General features: G+C 68.4%; 2 protein-coding genes across 2 annotated transcripts; one reads left to right on the forward strand and one right to left on the reverse strand.

The window, feature by feature from the left end:
* Positions 1 to 284: 284 nt before the first annotated feature.
* INPP1 (inositol polyphosphate-1-phosphatase) lies at positions 285 to 4,636 on the reverse strand. The gene is made up of 6 exons (XM_066567560.1): positions 4,617 to 4,636; positions 3,355 to 3,600; positions 3,207 to 3,267; positions 2,518 to 2,721; positions 1,781 to 1,955; positions 285 to 906 (listed from the first exon to the last, which is right to left on the reverse strand). The coding sequence occupies exons 2-6, from the start codon at positions 3,556 to 3,558 to the stop codon at positions 285 to 287; spliced, it is 1,266 nt and encodes a 421-aa protein (XP_066423657.1). The 5' UTR covers positions 3,559 to 3,600; positions 4,617 to 4,636.
* A 1,601-nt stretch (positions 4,637 to 6,237) lies between these two features.
* GDF11 (growth differentiation factor 11) lies at positions 6,238 to 15,635 on the forward strand. Its single transcript, XM_066567827.1, has 3 exons — positions 6,238 to 6,608; positions 13,078 to 13,451; positions 15,172 to 15,635. The coding sequence occupies exons 1-3, from the start codon at positions 6,257 to 6,259 to the stop codon at positions 15,550 to 15,552; spliced, it is 1,107 nt and encodes a 368-aa protein (XP_066423924.1). The 5' UTR covers positions 6,238 to 6,256; the 3' UTR covers positions 15,553 to 15,635.
* Positions 15,636 to 17,654: the final 2,019 nt, after the last annotated feature.

The raw sequence follows: 17,654 nt of genomic DNA on the forward strand, positions 1-17,654 counted from the left end.
CTGTCCCCGCTGTCCCCCTGTCCTTGGTCCCTGTCACCCTGGTCCTGCACCCCGAGGTCCTCGGGACCCCCAGCCCCTCACCCTGGGGTCCCAAACACCCCGGACCCTCCCCCTTGGGGTCCCAGCCCCTCCTGACCCCACACCCAGGGGTCCCTGTCACCCTGGCCTCACACTCGGGGTCCCAGCCCCCCAAATCCCCCATCCCAGTGTCCCCCAACCCCTCCTGACCCCCACCCCGGGGTCCCAGCCCCTCGACCCCCCCCCACATTGTCCCCCACCCCGTGTCACAAACCCCCCATGTCCCCATTGCCCCCCATGTCCCCATTGCCCCCCGTGTCCCCATTGCCCCCCGTGTCCTCACTGCCCCCCGTGTCCCCATTGCCCCCCGTGTCCTCACTGCCCCCCAAGCCCCCTGTGCCCCCCAGCTCCCGCAGCCCCCCCAGCGCCCCCAGCACCGCCCGCAGCACCGGGGGATGCACGAACGCCACGAGCCCCTCGCGGTTCGCCCAGCGCTCGGCGCCGCTCCCGCCCGCTCCGGGCCGGTGGTAGCGCAGCTCGGGGGGGTCCCCGGTGCCGCCCCCCGCCCGCAGCGCCCCCGCCAAGGCCACCACGCCCCCGCCCAGGGCCCTGAGCACGGCGTGCGGGGCGCACGAGTCCCAGGCGAAGGTGGTGGCCTGCGACAGCACGAAGGCGTCCGCCAGCCCCAGCGCCACGCAGAGCAGTTTGTACCCGGCGCCGGCCGCGAAAAGGGGGGGACCCCCGCCCAGCGAGGCCAGGGCCCCCCGCACCGCCGCGCTCTCGGCCCGGCTCAGCACCACGCGGGGACGCGCACGGGGAACGGGAGGGGACAGCGAGCACAGGCGGGTGTCACCGTGAGCCACCCCCCAGTGGTAGCGACCCTGCCACCTGCGGGGAGAGAGCGAGGGGGGACACGGGGGGGAGATGGGGGGACGGGAGGGGGACAGTGCGGGGGGTGGGGACCCCGATATGGGGGGAATGGGGACCCCGATATGGGGGGAATGGGGACCCTGGGGCGGGGGAAAGGGGACCCGGGGATGGGGGAAATGGGGACCCTGGGGTGGGGGAATGGGGAGCTGGGACCCCCGATATGGGGGGAATGGGGACCCCAGGATGGGGGGAATGGGGACCCGGGGATGGGGGGAATGGGGAGCTGGGACCCCCGATATGGGGGAATGGGGACCCCGGGATGGGGGGAATGGGGTGCTGGGGGACCTGGGGGGCTGGGACCCTGGGGTGGGGGGGAATGGGGGAGTTGGAACCCCAATATGGGGGAAATGGGGACCCCAGGGTGAGGGGATTGGGGACCCCAATATGGGGGGAATGGAGACCCTGATATGGGGGGAAATGGGGGATTGGGACCCCCGGGGTGGGGGGAATTGGGACCCCAGGATGGGGAGAATGGGGACCCTGGGGTGAGGGGAATGGGGGAATTGGGACCCCAATTTGGAGGGATTGGGGACCCTGGGGTGAGGGGAATGGGGACCCTAGGGTGGGGGATCAGGGGGTACAGGGACCCCGGGGCAAGGGGTGAATGGGGACCCCAATATGGGGGGAAAGGGGACCCCAGGGTGAGGGGACTGGGGCAGTTGGAACCCCGGGGCGAAGGTCAGGGGTGCCAGTGATGCTGAGGGGTGGGGGACAGGGTGCCAGTGATGCTGAGGGGTGGGGGACAGGGTGCCAGGGACCCCCAGGGCTGTCAGGGCTGCAGGCTCAGGGTCCCAGGGGTGCCGGGGGTCCCGGCTGCGGGCCCTGGCCCTACCTGTGGCTCTGGGGGTCCCTCTGGTAGAAGGGCTCGTTGATGACCCCCAGCACGGGGACCCCGCTGTGGCGCTCGAAGGCCCCCACGAGCACCAGGGCCGAGCGCAGCCCCCCGGGGGCGACGCCGTCGACGGCGGCCACGTCCTCGCGCCCCCCGATGAACTCGTTGGTGGAGTCTGGGGGTGCCAGGGGGTCTGGGGGTGCCAGCCTGGCCTGGCCCTGGCCCCGTCCCTGGCCCTGTTTGTGTCCCCTCCTTCCCATCCCATCCCATCCCATCAACCCCATCCTGTCCCTGTCCCTGTCCCCATTCCACTCCACAGTCCCTGTCCCTGTTTCTGTTCCCGTCCCATCCCATCCGGTCCCATCCCCTGTCCTTGTCCCTGTCCCCATCCCTGTCCCTGTTTCTGTCCCCTCCATCCCATCCCATCCCATCCCATCAACCCCATCCTGTCCCTGTCCCTGTCCCCATTCCACTCCACAGTTCCTGTCCCCATCCCTGTCCCTGTTTCTGTTCCCGTCCCATCCCATCCGGTCCCATCCCCTGCCCTTGTCCCCATCCCTGTCCCCGTCCCCATCTCCATCCCACCCCACAACATTCCCCGTCCCTGTTTCTGTTTCTGTCCCCTCCATCCCATCCCATCAACCCCATCCTGTCCCCATCCTTGTCCCCATCCCCATCCCCATCCCTGTCCCCATCCCCACCCCAGTCCCCACCCCAGTCCCACCCCATCCCCTCACCAATGGGGTCTATCCAGATCCCCAGGTCCCCTGGGGACACTCCTGGGTCGATGCCATCCAGCTCTGTGTCCCCAAGTGTCACCTCCTGGTGCACGGCCTCTGCCAGCAGCTCGGCCGCCCTCGTGTGCTCGGGGCCCAGCACGGCCACCAGCAGGGCCACCGTGTCCCCCGGGGTGGCACCGACCCGCACTGTCACCGTGCCACCTGCCAGGGACCCCAAATCACACAGGGACATGGCACAGGGACACCCGGGGTGGCACCGACCCGCACTGTCACCGTGCCACCTGCCAGGGACCCCAAATCACACAGGGACATGGCACCGTGTCCCCCGGGGTGGCACTGACCCGCACTGTCACCGTGCCACCTGCCAGGACCCCAAATCACACAGGGACATGGCACAGGGACACCCGGGGTGGCACTGACCCGCACTGTCACCGTGCCACCTGCCAGGGACCCCAAATCACACAGGGACACCCAACTCAGCCATGGGAATGTGGGGACATGAGGACATGGGGACATTGGGACTTGGGGACTCCCTCCCTCCCTCCTCAGCCTTGGCCCCACATCCCCACGTGTGTTCCCTCTGTGTCCCCACCCCGCTGTCCCTACTCAGTCCCCACTGTCCCCACACTGTCCCCACACTGCCCTCCCTGTCCCCTGTCCCCTCTGTCCCCTCTGTCCCCGCTCACCGTGCGCGTCCCTGAACTCGCTGCTCTCCTCGCCGTGGATGTGTCCCCGGAGCTCGGGGAACTGCGGCGACACCGGGGGGGGGGTGGCTCAGGGGACAGCCCGGGAGGTGCCACCCCCCCTTTCGGGCCACCCTCGGGCTGTCCCCACCTGTGTCCCCAGGTCGTGTTTGATGAGCTCCTGGATCAGGACATCCGCCAGGGTCTTGAAGTCGCGCTGGAAGCGGGCGCTGCGCTCCGGGCCCGTCTTCTCGGCCACCAGGAGCCGGAACAGCGGCTCCTCCGCCCGGCAGCGCCGCGCCACCTCCGCCGCCTTCTGCGACACCGCCACCAGCGCCGGCAGCAGCCCCGCCATGGCCGCGACACCGCCGCGACACGGCCGCGACACCCGCGACACCTGGCGGGGGCAGCCGCGGGGTCAGGGGCGCGCTCGGGAAGGGTCCGGAGTGACCCCGAATAATGGGGACAGGGGGACACTGGGGACATGGAGAGTGGGAGTTTGGGGACACAGGGATGTGGGGACAGGGGGACACTGGGGACATGGAGAGTGGGAGTTTGGGGACACGGGGATGTGGGGACAGGGGGACAGGGGGACATAGAGAGTGGGAGTTTGGGGACACAGGGATGTGGGGACAGGGGGACACTGGGGACATGGAGAGTGGGAGTTTGGGGACACGGGGATGTGGGGACAGGGGGACATTGGGGACATGGACATTGGGATTTTGGGGACACGGGGATGTGGCGACAGGGGGACACTGGGGACTTGGACATTGGGATTTTGGGGACACGGGGATGTGGGGACAGGGGGACACAGGGGACATGGAGAGTGGGAGTTTGGGGACACAGGGATGTGGGGACCTTGACATGGGGATGTGAGGACATGGGGACAGGGGGACAGGGGGACACAGGGGTCTGGGGCCACAGGCACAGGGGGACATGGACAGTGGGATTTTGGGGACACTGAGACGTGGGGATTTGGGGACAGCAGGATGTGGGGACACTGACATGCAGATGTGAGGACACGGGGGACACGGGGGACAGGGCGGTGATGCGCACGTGGGCACAAGGGGACGCGGGGACAGGGTGCCACGGGGGTGTGGGGACATGGGCACGTGGGGACACAAAGGCGGCCCCGGCGCTGTGGCCGCGGGGACACGCGGCTGTCCCCAAGTGTCCCCGCGGGGGGGTGGCGCTGTCCCGCTCGGGCCGGGGGGGTCCCCGCTGTCCCCCCGGAAGGCTCAGAGCGACGCGGCCGCTCCGGAACGGACCCGAAACGGCCCCAATTTCCCCCGCCCCCGCCACCCCCGCACCGCGACCCCCCCCAAGGCCGCGTCCCCACCCCTGGGGACACCGCGGGGACCCCGGGGGACCCTGGGGGACCCTGGGCCCGCCCCCCGCCCGCGCCGCCGTTACCGGGGCCGCTGACAGCTCCAGCCCGGGGGCGGGGCCGGGGCCGCGTCACAGCCGCGCTTAACCCGCTCGGTGCCGCGGCCCCGCGCGCCGGGGTCACAGCGGAGCGCGGGGACACGGGCGGGGAGGGGACAAAGCGGGAGGCGACAGCGCCGGGACTGTGACAGCGGTGACACCGCGGCGGTGGCGGTGTCGGGGGTCCCGTGTCGCTGTCGCTGTCGCGTGTCCCCAAAGCGCCCCCGCTGCAGTTCCCGCCCCGGCCGCACGGGGGAGCGCTGCCCGCGGGGCTGCGGCACCGGCACCGACCCCGCCGGGACCGGGGAGGGGCAACGGGGCCGCTCCCCACCCCCCCAAAACCTAAAACCCAAAACCCAAAACCCAAAACCCACCGGGACCCCCCACCCAGAGCCCCCCGGTGGGATTTCCCCTCTCCATGGTTCTGATGGGGCGGGCACCGGGTAAAGGGGGGGGGTCCCCGGTCAGCCGGGGGTCCCCACGGTGATCGCAGGGCCGGGGTCCCCTCGTTTCTCCGCTGGCTCCTCCTGTGCCCCCGCCGAGCGTCCCCGCCTTGGGGGCGGGAGCCCCGTGAGCCCCGGGGGTCCCGGTGCGCCCCGGGCCGCGCTGGGGTCTCCGTGTCCCCCATGGGGCGGTGCTCCCGCGGCGCTTCCCGGTGCCGGGATGCTCCACACCGGGCACTTTTGCACCCCCTCCCCAGAATTTCAGCCCCTCCGGGGGTCTCCGAGCCCCCCAGTCCCAGCCGGGCACCCCCAGACCGGGCTCCGCCGCTCCCGGTCCCTCCTGGGACCTCCCGGTGCTCCCGCAGCGCTTCCCGGTGCCGGGATGCTCCACACCGGGCACTTTTACCCGGTCCCCATCCCCTGGAGCCCCCCGGGGGTCTCCGAGCCCCCCAACCCCCGGTCGGGCACCCCCAGACCGGGCTCCACCTCTCCCGGTCCCTCCCGGGCGCTCCGGTGGCGGAGCCCGTGCCCGGTTCCAGCGGGGCCGGCCCGGGGGGGCTCGGGGGCTGCCGGGGCTCTCGGGGGGCAGCCCGGGGGTCTCGGGGGGGCCGCACTTGCCGGGCTCGCGTCCATCCCCGCCGCGCTCGCCGGGAGCCGGGGCCGCCCCCGGGCCGCCCCCCCCGAGCCCGAGCCGAGGGGCGGGCGGGGGGTGCCCGAGCGCACCGGGCGGCGGCGGGGCCGTTCCCGGGGCTCGGGGGGCCGGCGGCGGCTGGTGCCAAGCCCCTGCCAGAACCTCTTTTGTGCGCCCGCAGCCAATCAAGGCCGCTGACGACACACTTCTCTTGGGGTATAAAACCCCGGGGCCGCCGCTGCCGCCGCTTTTTTTCATCCCCCCCCCCCCTTCGGCCCCCCCCGGGGCTTCCCCGCCCCCGCCGCCGTTACCGCCTTCCCCCCCCTTGCGCGCTGCGGTGGAAGCGGGGCGGGGGGGCGGCCCGGTGGGGAAGGGTTTGCTTCTTTTATTTTTATTTATTTTATTTTATTTTTTAATTAATTTTTTTTAATCCCCTCCCTCTTGTTTCTCTTTTTTTTTTTGTTTTTTTGTTTTTTTGTTTTGTGGGGGGTTTTTTTCCACCCCCTCATCCCCCCCTGCAGCCCCCGATGTATTTTTTGCTGTCCCCCCCCGGCATGGCCCCGCTGTGGTGGCTGCTGGGCTCGCTGGTGGCCGCGGTGGCGGGGGGGGGGTCGGTGGAGCAGCCCCCCGCCTCCGAGCCCGCCTGCCCCGTGTGCCTGTGGCGGCGGCAGAGCAAAGAGCTGCGCCTGGAGAGCATCAAGTCGCAGATCCTGAGCAAGCTGCGGCTGAAGGAAGCGCCCAACATCACCCGGGAGGTGGTGAAGCAGCTGCTGCCCAAGGCCCCCCCGCTCCAGCAGCTCCTGGACCTCCACGACTTCCAGGGGGACTCGCTGCAGCACGACGAGTACCTGGAGGAGGACGAGTACCACGCCACCACCGAGACCGTCATCAGCATGGCCCAGGAAAGTCAGTGCCGCCCTTTGTTCCGCTGCAAACTTCGCCGCAGGACTCCCCCCCACCCCCCCTCCCCGCCACCGGCCCCCCAGCCCCGGCCCGGACCCCCCCCCTCCGCTCGGCTCCGCTCCCGCTCCCCCGCTGCCCTCCCCGCTACTCGGCACCGCTGTCCCCGCGGGGCGCCCCGTCCTCCCCGAGCCCCCCCCGGCGCTCCCCGAGTCCCTCCCGGGGCTCCCCGAGTCCTCTCGGGGGTCCCTGAGCCTCCCCCGGGGGTCCCTGGGTCCCTCTCGGGGGTCCCCGAGCCCCCTCCGAGCCCTTCAGGTCCCCCCCGGTCCGTGCGGGTCCCGCGGGGCCGCTTCGTGTGCGCGGGGACGGGGACAAGGAGGGGACAAGGAGGGGACAGCGCCGGGAACTGGGAGAGGGCACCGGGACTGGGAGAGGGGCCCCGTGCTGGGGAGCGGAGCCGGCACTGGGGACTGGGACTGGGGACAGGCTGGTGACACCGGGGAGGTGGCACTGGGGACTGGGACTGGGACTGGGGACAGGCTGGTGACACCGGGGAGGTGGCACTGGGGACTGGGACTGGGACTGGGGACAGGCTGGTGACACTGGGGAGGTGGCACTGGGGACTGGGACTGGGACTGGGGACAGGCTGGTGACACCGGGGAGGTGGCACTGGGGACTGGGACTGGGGACAGGCTGGTGACACCGGGGAGGTGGCACTGGGGACTGGGACTGGGACTGGGGACAGGCTGGTGACACCGGGGAGGTGGCACTGGGGACTGGGAGCTGGGACTGAAACCTCAGGTCTGGGATCTGGCCCTGAGCACTGGGAGTTGGTACCGGGGACAGGAGACTGGGAACTGGGACTGGGGACTGGGAGGTGGCACTGGGAGCTGGGACTGGGGACCAGGAGCTGGGACTCCGAACTGGGGACAGAGGACTGGGAACTGGGACTGGGACTGGGACTGGGACTGGGGACTGGGAGCTGGTCCTGAGTGCTGGGAGTTGTTACTGGGAGCTGGGACTGGGGACTGGGAGCTGGTCCTGAGTGCTGGGAGTTGTTACTGGGAGTTGTTACTGGGAGCTGGGACTGGGGACTGGGAGCTGGCACAGAGCACTGGGGTTGGGGACTGGGTGCTGACACTGGGGACTGGGACTGGAGCTGGGACCAGGAACTGGGAACTGAGACTGGGAACTTGGACTGGGAGGACACTGGGGACTGGGACTGAGAGTGGGACAGGGACTGGGAACTGGAACTGGGGACTGGGAGGACATTGGGGAGTGGGGAGTGGGGACTGGGACTGAGACTGGGACTGGGATTAGGATTGGGACTGGGAGCTAGGACTGGGAACTGGGACTGGAACTGGGGACTGGGACTGGGGACTGAGAAAGGGCACTGGGGACTGGGAGCTCAGACTGGAAGTGGGGACTGGGAACTGGGACTGGGAACTGGGAGCTGAGACTGGAACTGGGAGCAGGGACTGGGAGTTGGCAGCAGGGACCGGGAGCGTGCTGGGAGCTGGCACTGGGGACCTGGGCAGTGTCACCGGGCACTGTCACCGCTCAGCAGCGCCACTGGGCACTGGGAGCAAACTGGGGACACGGGGCAGGCGGCACGGTGACCTGGGTGGCAGCAGGGTGACAATAGGGCAGCAGGGTGACAGCAAGGCGACAAACAGGGTGGCAGTAAAGTGACAAACAGGCTGACAAACAGGGTGGCAGCAGGGTGACAAACAGGGTGACAATCAGGATGACAAACAGGGTGACAAACAGGGTGATGGTGACATCAGGGTGACAAACAGGGTGACAGCAGGGTGACAGCAGGGTGATACCAGGGTGACAAACAGGGTGACAGCAGGGTGATGGTGACATCAGGGTGACAAACAGGGTGACAGCAGGGTGACAGCAGGGTGATACCAGGGTGACAAACAGGGTGACAGCAGGGTGATGGTGACATCAGGGTGACAAACAGGGTAGCAGGGTGACACCAGGGTGACATCAGGGTCACACCGGGGTGACAGCAGGGTGACAGCGAGGCCACAGCAGGGTGACAGCAGGGTGAGGGTGACAGCAGGGTGACAGCAGGGTGACAGCAGGGTGACGGTGACAAACAGGGTGACGGTGACAGCAGGGTGACGGTGACAGCAGGGTGACAAACAGGGTGACGGTGACAAACAGGGTGACGGTGACAGCAGGGTGACGGTGACAGCAGGATGACAAACAGGGTGACGGTGACAAACAGGGTGACAGTGACAGCAGGGTGGCAGCAGGGTGACAAACAGGGTGACGGTGACAAACAGGGTGACAGTGACAGCAGGGTGGCAGCAGGGTGACAAACAGGGTGACGGTGACAGCAGGGTGGCAGCAGGGTGACGGTGACAAACAGGGTGATGGTGACAGCAGGGTGGCAGCAGGGTGACGGTGACAGCAGGGTGACAAACAGGGTGACGGTGACAGCAGGGTGACGGTGACAGCAGGGTGGCAGCAGGGTGACGGTGACAAACAGGGTGACGGTGACAGCAGGGTGACGGTGACAGCAGGGTGACGGTGACAGCAGGGTGGCAGCAGGGCCCTGCTGGGGCCAGGCCAGCGCAGCCGGGGGTCCCGGGAGGGGACGCGGGGACTCGGCCGCGCCGGGCTCGGCTCCGCCCCCTCCGTGCCTCAGTTTCCCCCGGGATTTCTCCACCTGCTCCCGGCGGGGGGGGCAGCGGAAGGGAGGGAGGTGTGAGGCGCTGCCGCCCCCTCCCCGAATTTCCTTCCCAGGCATTAAATGCACTCGGGCGGCTTTGAAATTTTATTACCCATAAAATTGACGACACGCTGGGGTTTTCCTCCCCGGGCCTCGGGGCCCCCCCCTCCCCGCCCCTTTGGCAGCTCGGGGGCCCCCCAAAATAAAGGACAGAGCCCCCTCCCCTCCCTCGGGGGTCCCGCGGGCCCGGATGCGCCCCGGGAAGGGGAGGGAAATGGGGGGGGGGGCTTCTCTCCGTTATTATTTTGATTTTTTTTTCTTTTTTTTTTCCCCCCCGTCTCCGCTCCTCGCCCCCCCCCGGGCAATTGTGGGGTTTTTATGGTTCCTGAACAGAAGGAGGGGAAGGCGCTTTATGGGCCATAAAGCTCTCGGGTTCCCCCCAGCCCCTCCCGGCGCCGCGAGGGTTAATTGGCTCCGACCCCCCCCCCCCCCACCACCCCGAGGGGCCACCCGTGACCCCCGCGACCCCCGGGGACAGGGGGGGAGCTTAATGAGGCCCCTTTGGGGGGGGGTCCGGGGGGAGCCGCTCAAGGTCAGCGAGACGAGGGGACAGCGACACAAGGACAGAGGGACGGACACGGGGACACAGGGACGGACGTGGGGACAGCGACACAAGGACAGAGGGGACACAGGGATGGACGTGGGGACATGGGGATGGACATGGGGACAGCGACACAAGGACAGAGGGACGGACACGGGGACACAGGGACGGACGTGGGGACAGCGACACAAGGACAGAGGGACGGACATGGGGACACAGGGACGGACGTGGGGACACAGGGACGGACGTGGGGACAGCGACACAAGGACAGAGGGGACACAGGGATGGACGTGGGGACATGGGGATGGACATGGGGACAGCGACACAAGGACAGAGGGACGGACGTGGGGACATGGGGATGGACATGGGGACAGCGACACAAGGACAGAGGGACGGACACGGGGACACAGGGACGGACGTGGGGACAGTGACACAAGGACAGAGGGGACACAGGGATGGACACGGGGACAGCGACACAAGGACACAGGGACAGACGCAGGGACACAGGGACAGACGTGGGGACACAGGGATGGACGCAGGGACACAGGGACAGACGCAGGGACAGCAACACAAGGACACAGGGACGGACGTGGGGACACAGGGACGGACGTGGGGACAGCGACACAAGGACAGAGGGACGGACGCAGGGACACAGGGACAGATGCAGGGACAGCGACACAAGGACAGAGGGATGGACACAGGGACACGAGGACAGACGCAGGGACACAAGGACGGACATGGGGACAGCGACACAAGGACACGGGGATAGATGCAGGGACACGGGGACGGACATGGGGACACAGGGACAGACGCAAGGACAGCGACACAAGGACATGGGGACGGACATGGGGACACAGGGACAGACGCAGGGACACAGGGACGGATGCAGGGACACAGGGACAGACGCGGGGACACAGGGACAGACGCGGGGACACAGGGACGGACGCGGGGACACAGGGACAGACGCGGGGACACGGACGGATGCAGGGACACAGGGACGGACGCAGGGACACAGGGACGGACGCGGGGACACGGGGACAGACGCGGGGACAGCACCGAGCACCTCGTGGGGGGGTGGGGGGCGCGGGCGGCGCTCGGGGGGCCCCGAATGCGGGAACAAAGAGCGGGGGGGGGTCCGGGGGCCGCCCCCGCCCCGCGCGGGCCCAGCTGTGCCCGGTGTCCCGGTAACCTTTATCCTTTATCCCCCGTTGCCACGGAGACCGCAGGAGCATCCCGGCACCGCCCCCCGCCCCCGCCGGACCCCCCCGGGATGGGCAGCGAGACCCCCGGGACAGAGGGGTCACCAAAGAGGGGCCTTGGTGGCTCTGGAGCCCCCAGATTCTCACCTGGAGACCCCAAAAATCCCCACCTGGAGCCCCCCCCCAGATTCCCACCTGGAGCCCCCAAAAATTCCCATCTGGAGCCCCCAAATCCTCACCTGAACTCCCCAAATCCCCACCTGGAGCCACCCCAGATCGTCACCTGGATACCCCCAAATCCCCACCTGGAACCCCCAAATCCCCACCTGGAGCCCCCCAATCCCCACCTGGAGACCCCAAAAATCCCCACCTGAACTCCCCAAATCCCCACCTGGAGCCCCCAAATCCTCACCTGGAACCCCCAAATCCCCACCTGAACTCCCCAAATCCCCACCTGGAGCCCCCAAATCCTCACCTGGAACCCCCTAATCCCCACCTGGAACCCCCCAGGTCCCCCCAGCACCCACCGGCCCCGCACCCCCGGTTGTCAAACTCCCCCCGTCCCCCAGCCCCATTTGGGGGGTCCCCGCCGCCCCCCCCAGCCCCATTTGGGGGGTCCCCGCCGCCCCCCCAGCCCCATTTGCGACATTCCCGGTGTCGCGACCCCCGCGGGGCCGGCGCACAAATGGCCCCGGCTGCAGCTGGGCGCGATTAAACCTGACCGGGGCGGGGGGGGGCAAATTCCCACCTCAATTCGACCCAGATGTAGGGCCGGGCCGGGGGGGGGAACCCCCGGAGCCGGGGGATGCTCGGGGGGACCCCCGGAGTGGGGCTGGGGGTGTCCAGAGGGCGGTTTGGGGGTCCCAGAGAGGGGTTCAGGGGTCCTGGTGCAGGTCTGGGGGATCCCCGGGAGGCTCTCGGGTCCCAGGATGTGGCTCGGGGGTCTCGGGGGTCCCAGAGAGGGGTTCAGGGGGGGCCCCAGAGTGGTGCTGGGGGGTCCCAGAGGGGGTCTTGGGTCTCAGAGTGTGGCTCAAGGGTCCCAGAGTGCGGTTTGGGGGTCCTAGAGAGGGGTTCAGGGGTCCCATCATGGGGCTCCGGGGTCCTGGTGCAGGTCTGGGGGATTCCCAGGAGGGTCTTGAGTGCAGCTCGGGGGTCCCAGAAAGGGGCTCAGGGATCCTGGAGAGGGTCTGGGGGATCCCTGAGTGGGTCTGGGGGATCCCTGAGTGGGTCTGGGGGATCCCCGAGTGGGTCTCAGGTCTCAGTGCGGGGCCAGGGGGGATCCCAGAGTGCGGCTCGGGGGTCCCGGAGTGGCTCTGGGGGATCCCTGAGAGGTTCTCGAGTCCCTGAGTGAGGATTGGGGGTCCCAGAGAGGGGCTCGGGGGTCCCGGAGTGGCTCTGGGGGGTCTCTGGTCCCGGTGCAGGTCTGGGGAATCCCCAGGAGGGACCTCAGGGACCCCCGGTCTGGGTCTGAGGGATCCCTGAGAGGCTCTGGGGTCCCGGTGTGGGGCCGGGGTGATCCCACAGCGAGTCCCGCCTGTCCTGGTGTGCAGTTTGGGGGCTCCCAACCCCATCCCTGACCCCTCCTCGAGTCCCGCCTGTCCCAGTGCGCGCTTTGGGGGCTCTCAAGCCCATCCCTGACCCCTCCTCTCCCTCCTCGAGTCCCGCCTGTCCCAGAGCGCGGTTTGGGGGCTCCCAAGCCCATCCCTGATCCATCCTCGAGTCCCGGCTCTCCTGGTGCGCGGTTTGGGGGTTCCCAACCCCATCCCTGACCCCTCCTCTTCCTCCTCGAGTCCCGCCTGTCCCAGTGCGCGCTTTGGGGGCTCCCAAGCCCATCCCTGACCCATCCTCGAGTCCCGGCTCTCCTGGTGCACGGTTTGGGGGTTCCCAAGCCCATCCTTGACCCATCTTCGAGTCCTGCCTGTCCCAGTGGCCGCTTTGGGGGCTCCCAAGCCCACCCCTGACCCCCTCCTCTCCCTCCTGACCCCGCAGCCGACCCGGTGGTGCAGATCGAGGGCAACCCGCACTGCTGCTTCTTCAACTTCAGCCCCAAGATCATGTTCACCAAGGTGGTGAAGGCGCAGCTCTGGGTGTACCTGCGGCCGGTGCAGCACACCTCCACCGTGTACCTGCAGATCCTGCGCCTCAAGCCCGTCACGGACGAGGGCAGCCGCCACATCCGCATCCGCTCGCTCAAGATCGAGCTCAACTCGCGCGCCGGCCACTGGCAGAGCATCGACTTCAAGCACGTCCTGCAGAACTGGTTCAAGCAGCCCCACAACAATTGGGGCATCGAGATCAACGCCTTCGACCCCAACGGCAACGACCTGGCGGTCACCTCGCTGGGACCCGGCGCCGAGGGGCTGGTGGGTGGCACTGCCGGGGGGGCACAGGGTGTCCCCAAAGGGGCTAGTGGGTGGCACTGACCCCAGATTTGGGGTGTCCCCAAAGGGGCTGGTGGGTGGCACTGCCGGGGGGGCACGGGGTGTCCCCAAAGGGGCTGGTGGGTGGCACTGGCACTGCCGGGGGAGCGCAAACAGGGGGTCTCAGGGTGTCCCCAGAGTGTCCCAGAGGGGCTGGTGGGTGGCACTGCCGGGGGGACACACGGTGTCCCCAAAGGGGCTGGTGTGTGGCACTGACCCCAGATTTAGGGTGTCCCCAAAGGGGCTGGTGGGTGGCACTGCCAGGGGGGCACAGAGTGTCCCCAGAGGGGCTGGTGGGTGGCACTGGCACTGCCAGGGGGGCACAGGGTGTCCCCAGAGGGGCACTGGATGGGTGGCACTGCCCCCAGATTTGGGGTGTCCCCAGAGGATTGGGGGGTGGCACTGCCCAGGGCGACACAGGGGGGTTTGGGGTGTCCCCAGAGGGGTGGTGGCAGTTTGGGAACGATGATCACAGGCTGTGGGGACAGTGACAGTTCTGCGGGGCTGGGGACACCTCGATAGACTGATGGCAGCTCCATGGCGCTGGTGGCAGCTCTGTGGGGACACTGCCACCTCCACGGGGCTGGTGGCACCTCCAGGCAAAGCGCAGCCAGGCCGGGTGGAGCAGTGTGCAGCGGGGTTGCTGTGTCACCATTGTCCTCACCATTGTCCCCTGTGTCCCCTCCCCACTGTCCTGTATCCCTCACCGCTGTCCCCTCATCACTGTCCCCTGTGTCCCCTCATGTCTGTCCCCTCACCGCTGTCCGCTCACATCTGTGTCCTCACCCCTGTCCCTGTCCCCTCACTGCTGTCCCCTCCCTGTTGTCCCCTGTGTCCCCTCCTGGCTGTCCCTGTCCCCTCACCCCTGTCCTCTGTGTCGCTTCCTGGCTGTCCTTGTTCCTCCTGGCTGTCCCCATCCCCTCACTGCTGTCCCCTCCCTGCTGTCCCCTGTGTCCCCTCACCCCTGTCCATGTCCCCTCATGGTTGTCCCTGTCCCCTCACCCCTGTCCCCTCCTCGCTGTCCCCATGTCCCCTCACTTGTGTCCCCTCACCCCTGTCCATGTCCTCTCACGTCTGTCCCCTCCTGGCTGTTCCCCCGTCCCCTCCTGGCCATTGCTGTCCCCTCACCCCTGTCCCTGTCCCCTCCTTGCTGTCCCCTCACCCCTGTCCCTGTCCCCTCCTGGCTGTCCCTGTCCCCTCCTCGCTCTGTCCATGTCCCCTCGCCCCTGTCCGTGTCCCCTCACATCTGTCCCCTCACATCTGTCCCCTCACATCTGCCCCCTCACCCCTGTCCATGTCCCCTCCTTGCTGTCCCCTCCTGGCTGTCCCCTCGCCCTGTCCCTGTCCCCTCCTGGCTCTGTCCCTGTCCCCTCGCTCTGTCCCTGTCCCCTCCCCGCTGTCCCCTCGCTCTGTCCGTGTCCCCTCCCGGCTGTGTCCCTGTCCCCTCCTGGCTCTGTCCCTGTCCCCTCGCTCTGTCCCTGTCCCCTCCCGGCTGTGTCCCTGTCCCCTCGCTCTGTCTGTGTCCCCTCCCTCTGTCCCTGTCCCCTTGCTCTGTCCATGTCCCCTCCCCGCTGTCCCCTCGCTCTGTCCCTGTCCCCTCCTCACTCTGTCCCTGTCCCCTCGCCCTGTCCGTGTCCCCTCCCGGCTGTGTCCCTGTCCCCAGCACCCCTTCATGGAGCTGCGCGTCCTGGAGAACAACAAGCGCTCTCGGCGGAACCTGGGGCTGGACTGCGACGAGCACTCCACGGAGTCGCGCTGCTGCCGCTACCCGCTCACCGTGGACTTCGAGGCGTTCGGCTGGGACTGGATCATCGCCCCCAAGCGCTACAAGGCCAACTACTGCTCGGGCCAGTGCGAGTACATGTTCATGCAGAAGTACCCGCACACGCACCTGGTGCAGCAGGCGAACCCGCGCGGCTCGGCCGGGCCCTGCTGCACGCCCACCAAGATGTCCCCCATCAACATGCTCTACTTCAACGACAAGCAGCAGATCATCTACGGCAAGATCCCCGGCATGGTCGTGGATCGCTGCGGCTGCTCCTAGAGCCGCCCTGCCTCCCTCCTGCCCCGCCTGCCTCTCCCCCATCCCAGCGAGCCCCCGCTGCCCCCCGCGGGCTCCTCAGCATTTTTTCCGCTCTTTTTTATTTTTTTTTTTGCTTTTTTTTTTTGCTTTTTTTTTTTGATTTTTTTGTTGTTTTTTGTTGTTGGTTCGGGGCGGGGCGGGAAGCGCAAAGTGACAAAGGCCAAGCGTTGAAATCGGTTTGGATGGTGGAGGAGAGAGAAGGAGAAGGAGGAGGAGGAGGTGGAGGAGGAGGAGGAGGAGGAGGAGGAGGAGAACCGCACGGAGCAGCGACCCCGCGATCCCACGCGCATTGTGCAATAAAAGCGACCGGACGGAGAAGGGAAAGGGGAGGGGGGGGACCCCCAGGCCGCGGTGGCGACACGGGGACACCGCGGGGACACGGCCCCAGCGGGGAGAGCAGCAGCACGACGAGGACGACGACGAGGAGGAGGAGGAGGAGGAGGAAGAGCGAGCGCACCCCGCGTCTCCCCGTGCTCCTGGAGCGGCGCTGGGGACACCGCTGGTGACACCGCTGGTGACACCGAAGGGGGGTGACCCCGGACCTCGCTGCGGCCCCGCGGGACCCCCGGCACCGGGAGGAATCCGCCTCCCTTCTTTAATTTATTTATTTATTAATCGCCCTCCCGGCCGGCGCTCGCCCCGCTCCTTCCCCTCGCAGCCGGGCCCGGCTCCGGAGGGGCCGCTCCAGCCCCGGAGAGCCCCGGGGACCCCCGGGCAAGGGCGGCCGGAGGGGCCGGAGCCTCGGGCCGGGCTTTGCCTCCAGCCCTGGCACCGGCCCCGGGGCCGCATGGCTCCGCCGGGGGGTGAGGGCGGCCCGGGGGTCACCCGGAGGCGACACCAGAATTGTTGGGAGGCTCCGGCTGGGGCCGAAATTCCGCTTACGCCGCACATTCGCCTCGCGCTGCCCTCGGAGGGTTTTGCTTTTTTTTGGTTTTTTTTTTTTTTTTTTGTTATTCTTTTGTTTTTTGGGTTTTTTTTTTTTTGTTGTTTTTCTTTTCCTGTTGTTTGTGTTTGTTTCACGTGAGAACGAACCCCCCCCCAACCTCCCCGCGCGTCTCCGCCGCGGCTCCCGCGCTTCCCTCTCGGCCCCGAGCGCTGCGGCCGCGGCCGGAGGAGGCTCCGGGAATGCGGAGAAGCCCCCGCAGCCCCCGCGGCCCCCCCAGCACTTAAACCCGGGAGCCGCAGCGAGGGGGACGCGGCCCCGGCCCGGGGGGCTCCGGCCGGCCCCGCAGCCGCGCAGCACTTAGGGGGACACCGGGGCCACTCGGGGTCTTTAGCACTTGTCGCCGGCTCCGCCACAGCCCCGCCGAGCCCCGCAGCGCTCACGGGGCCCAGGGACCCCCCCCACACCCCACCCCGGACCCCCCCTCCCACCCCCGGACCCCCCCATCCTGGCGCCGCAGCACTTAAGGGGCCCCTCGTGCCAGGCCGGTGTCACCGCCCGGGGATGGCACCGCCCGGGGATGGCACCGCCGGGGATGGCACCGCCGGGGATGGCACCGCCGGGGATGGCACCGCCCTGGTGGCGCCGGCAGGGGCAGGGGCGAGGGGACGGGGATGGGGACAGCCAGGAAGGGGAGGGGGAGAGGTCCCGCAGCCCCCCCTGAGCCCCCAGAAAGGGGCAGAGCCCGGCCCGGTGGCCGCAAAGCCTCTCGTGGTGGTCACAGCCCCTCGTGGTGGTCACAGCCCCTCGTGGGGACCTCCAGCCCCTCATGGGGGTCAGAGCCCCTCATGGTGGTCACCAAACTCTCATGGGGACTTCCAGACCCTCATGGGGACCTCCAGCCCCTCATGGTGGTCACAGCCCCTTGTGGTGGTCACCAGCCCCTCATGGGGACCTCCAGGCCCTTGTGGTGGTCACCAAACCCTCAAGGTGGTCACCAGACCCTCGTGGGGACCCCCAACCCCTCGTGGTGGTCCCCAGACCCTCATAGGGACCTCCAGACCCTCGTGGGGACCTCCAGTCCCTCATGGTGGTCAGAGCCCCTCAAGGTGGTCACCAGACCCTCGTGGGGACCCCCAGCCCCTCGTGGTGGCCAGGCCGGGGTCGGGGGTCGGGGTCC

Source organism: Molothrus aeneus, chromosome 30, assembly GCF_037042795.1.
Source record: "Molothrus aeneus isolate 106 chromosome 30, BPBGC_Maene_1.0, whole genome shotgun sequence".
NCBI lineage: Eukaryota > Metazoa > Chordata > Aves > Passeriformes > Icteridae > Molothrus > Molothrus aeneus.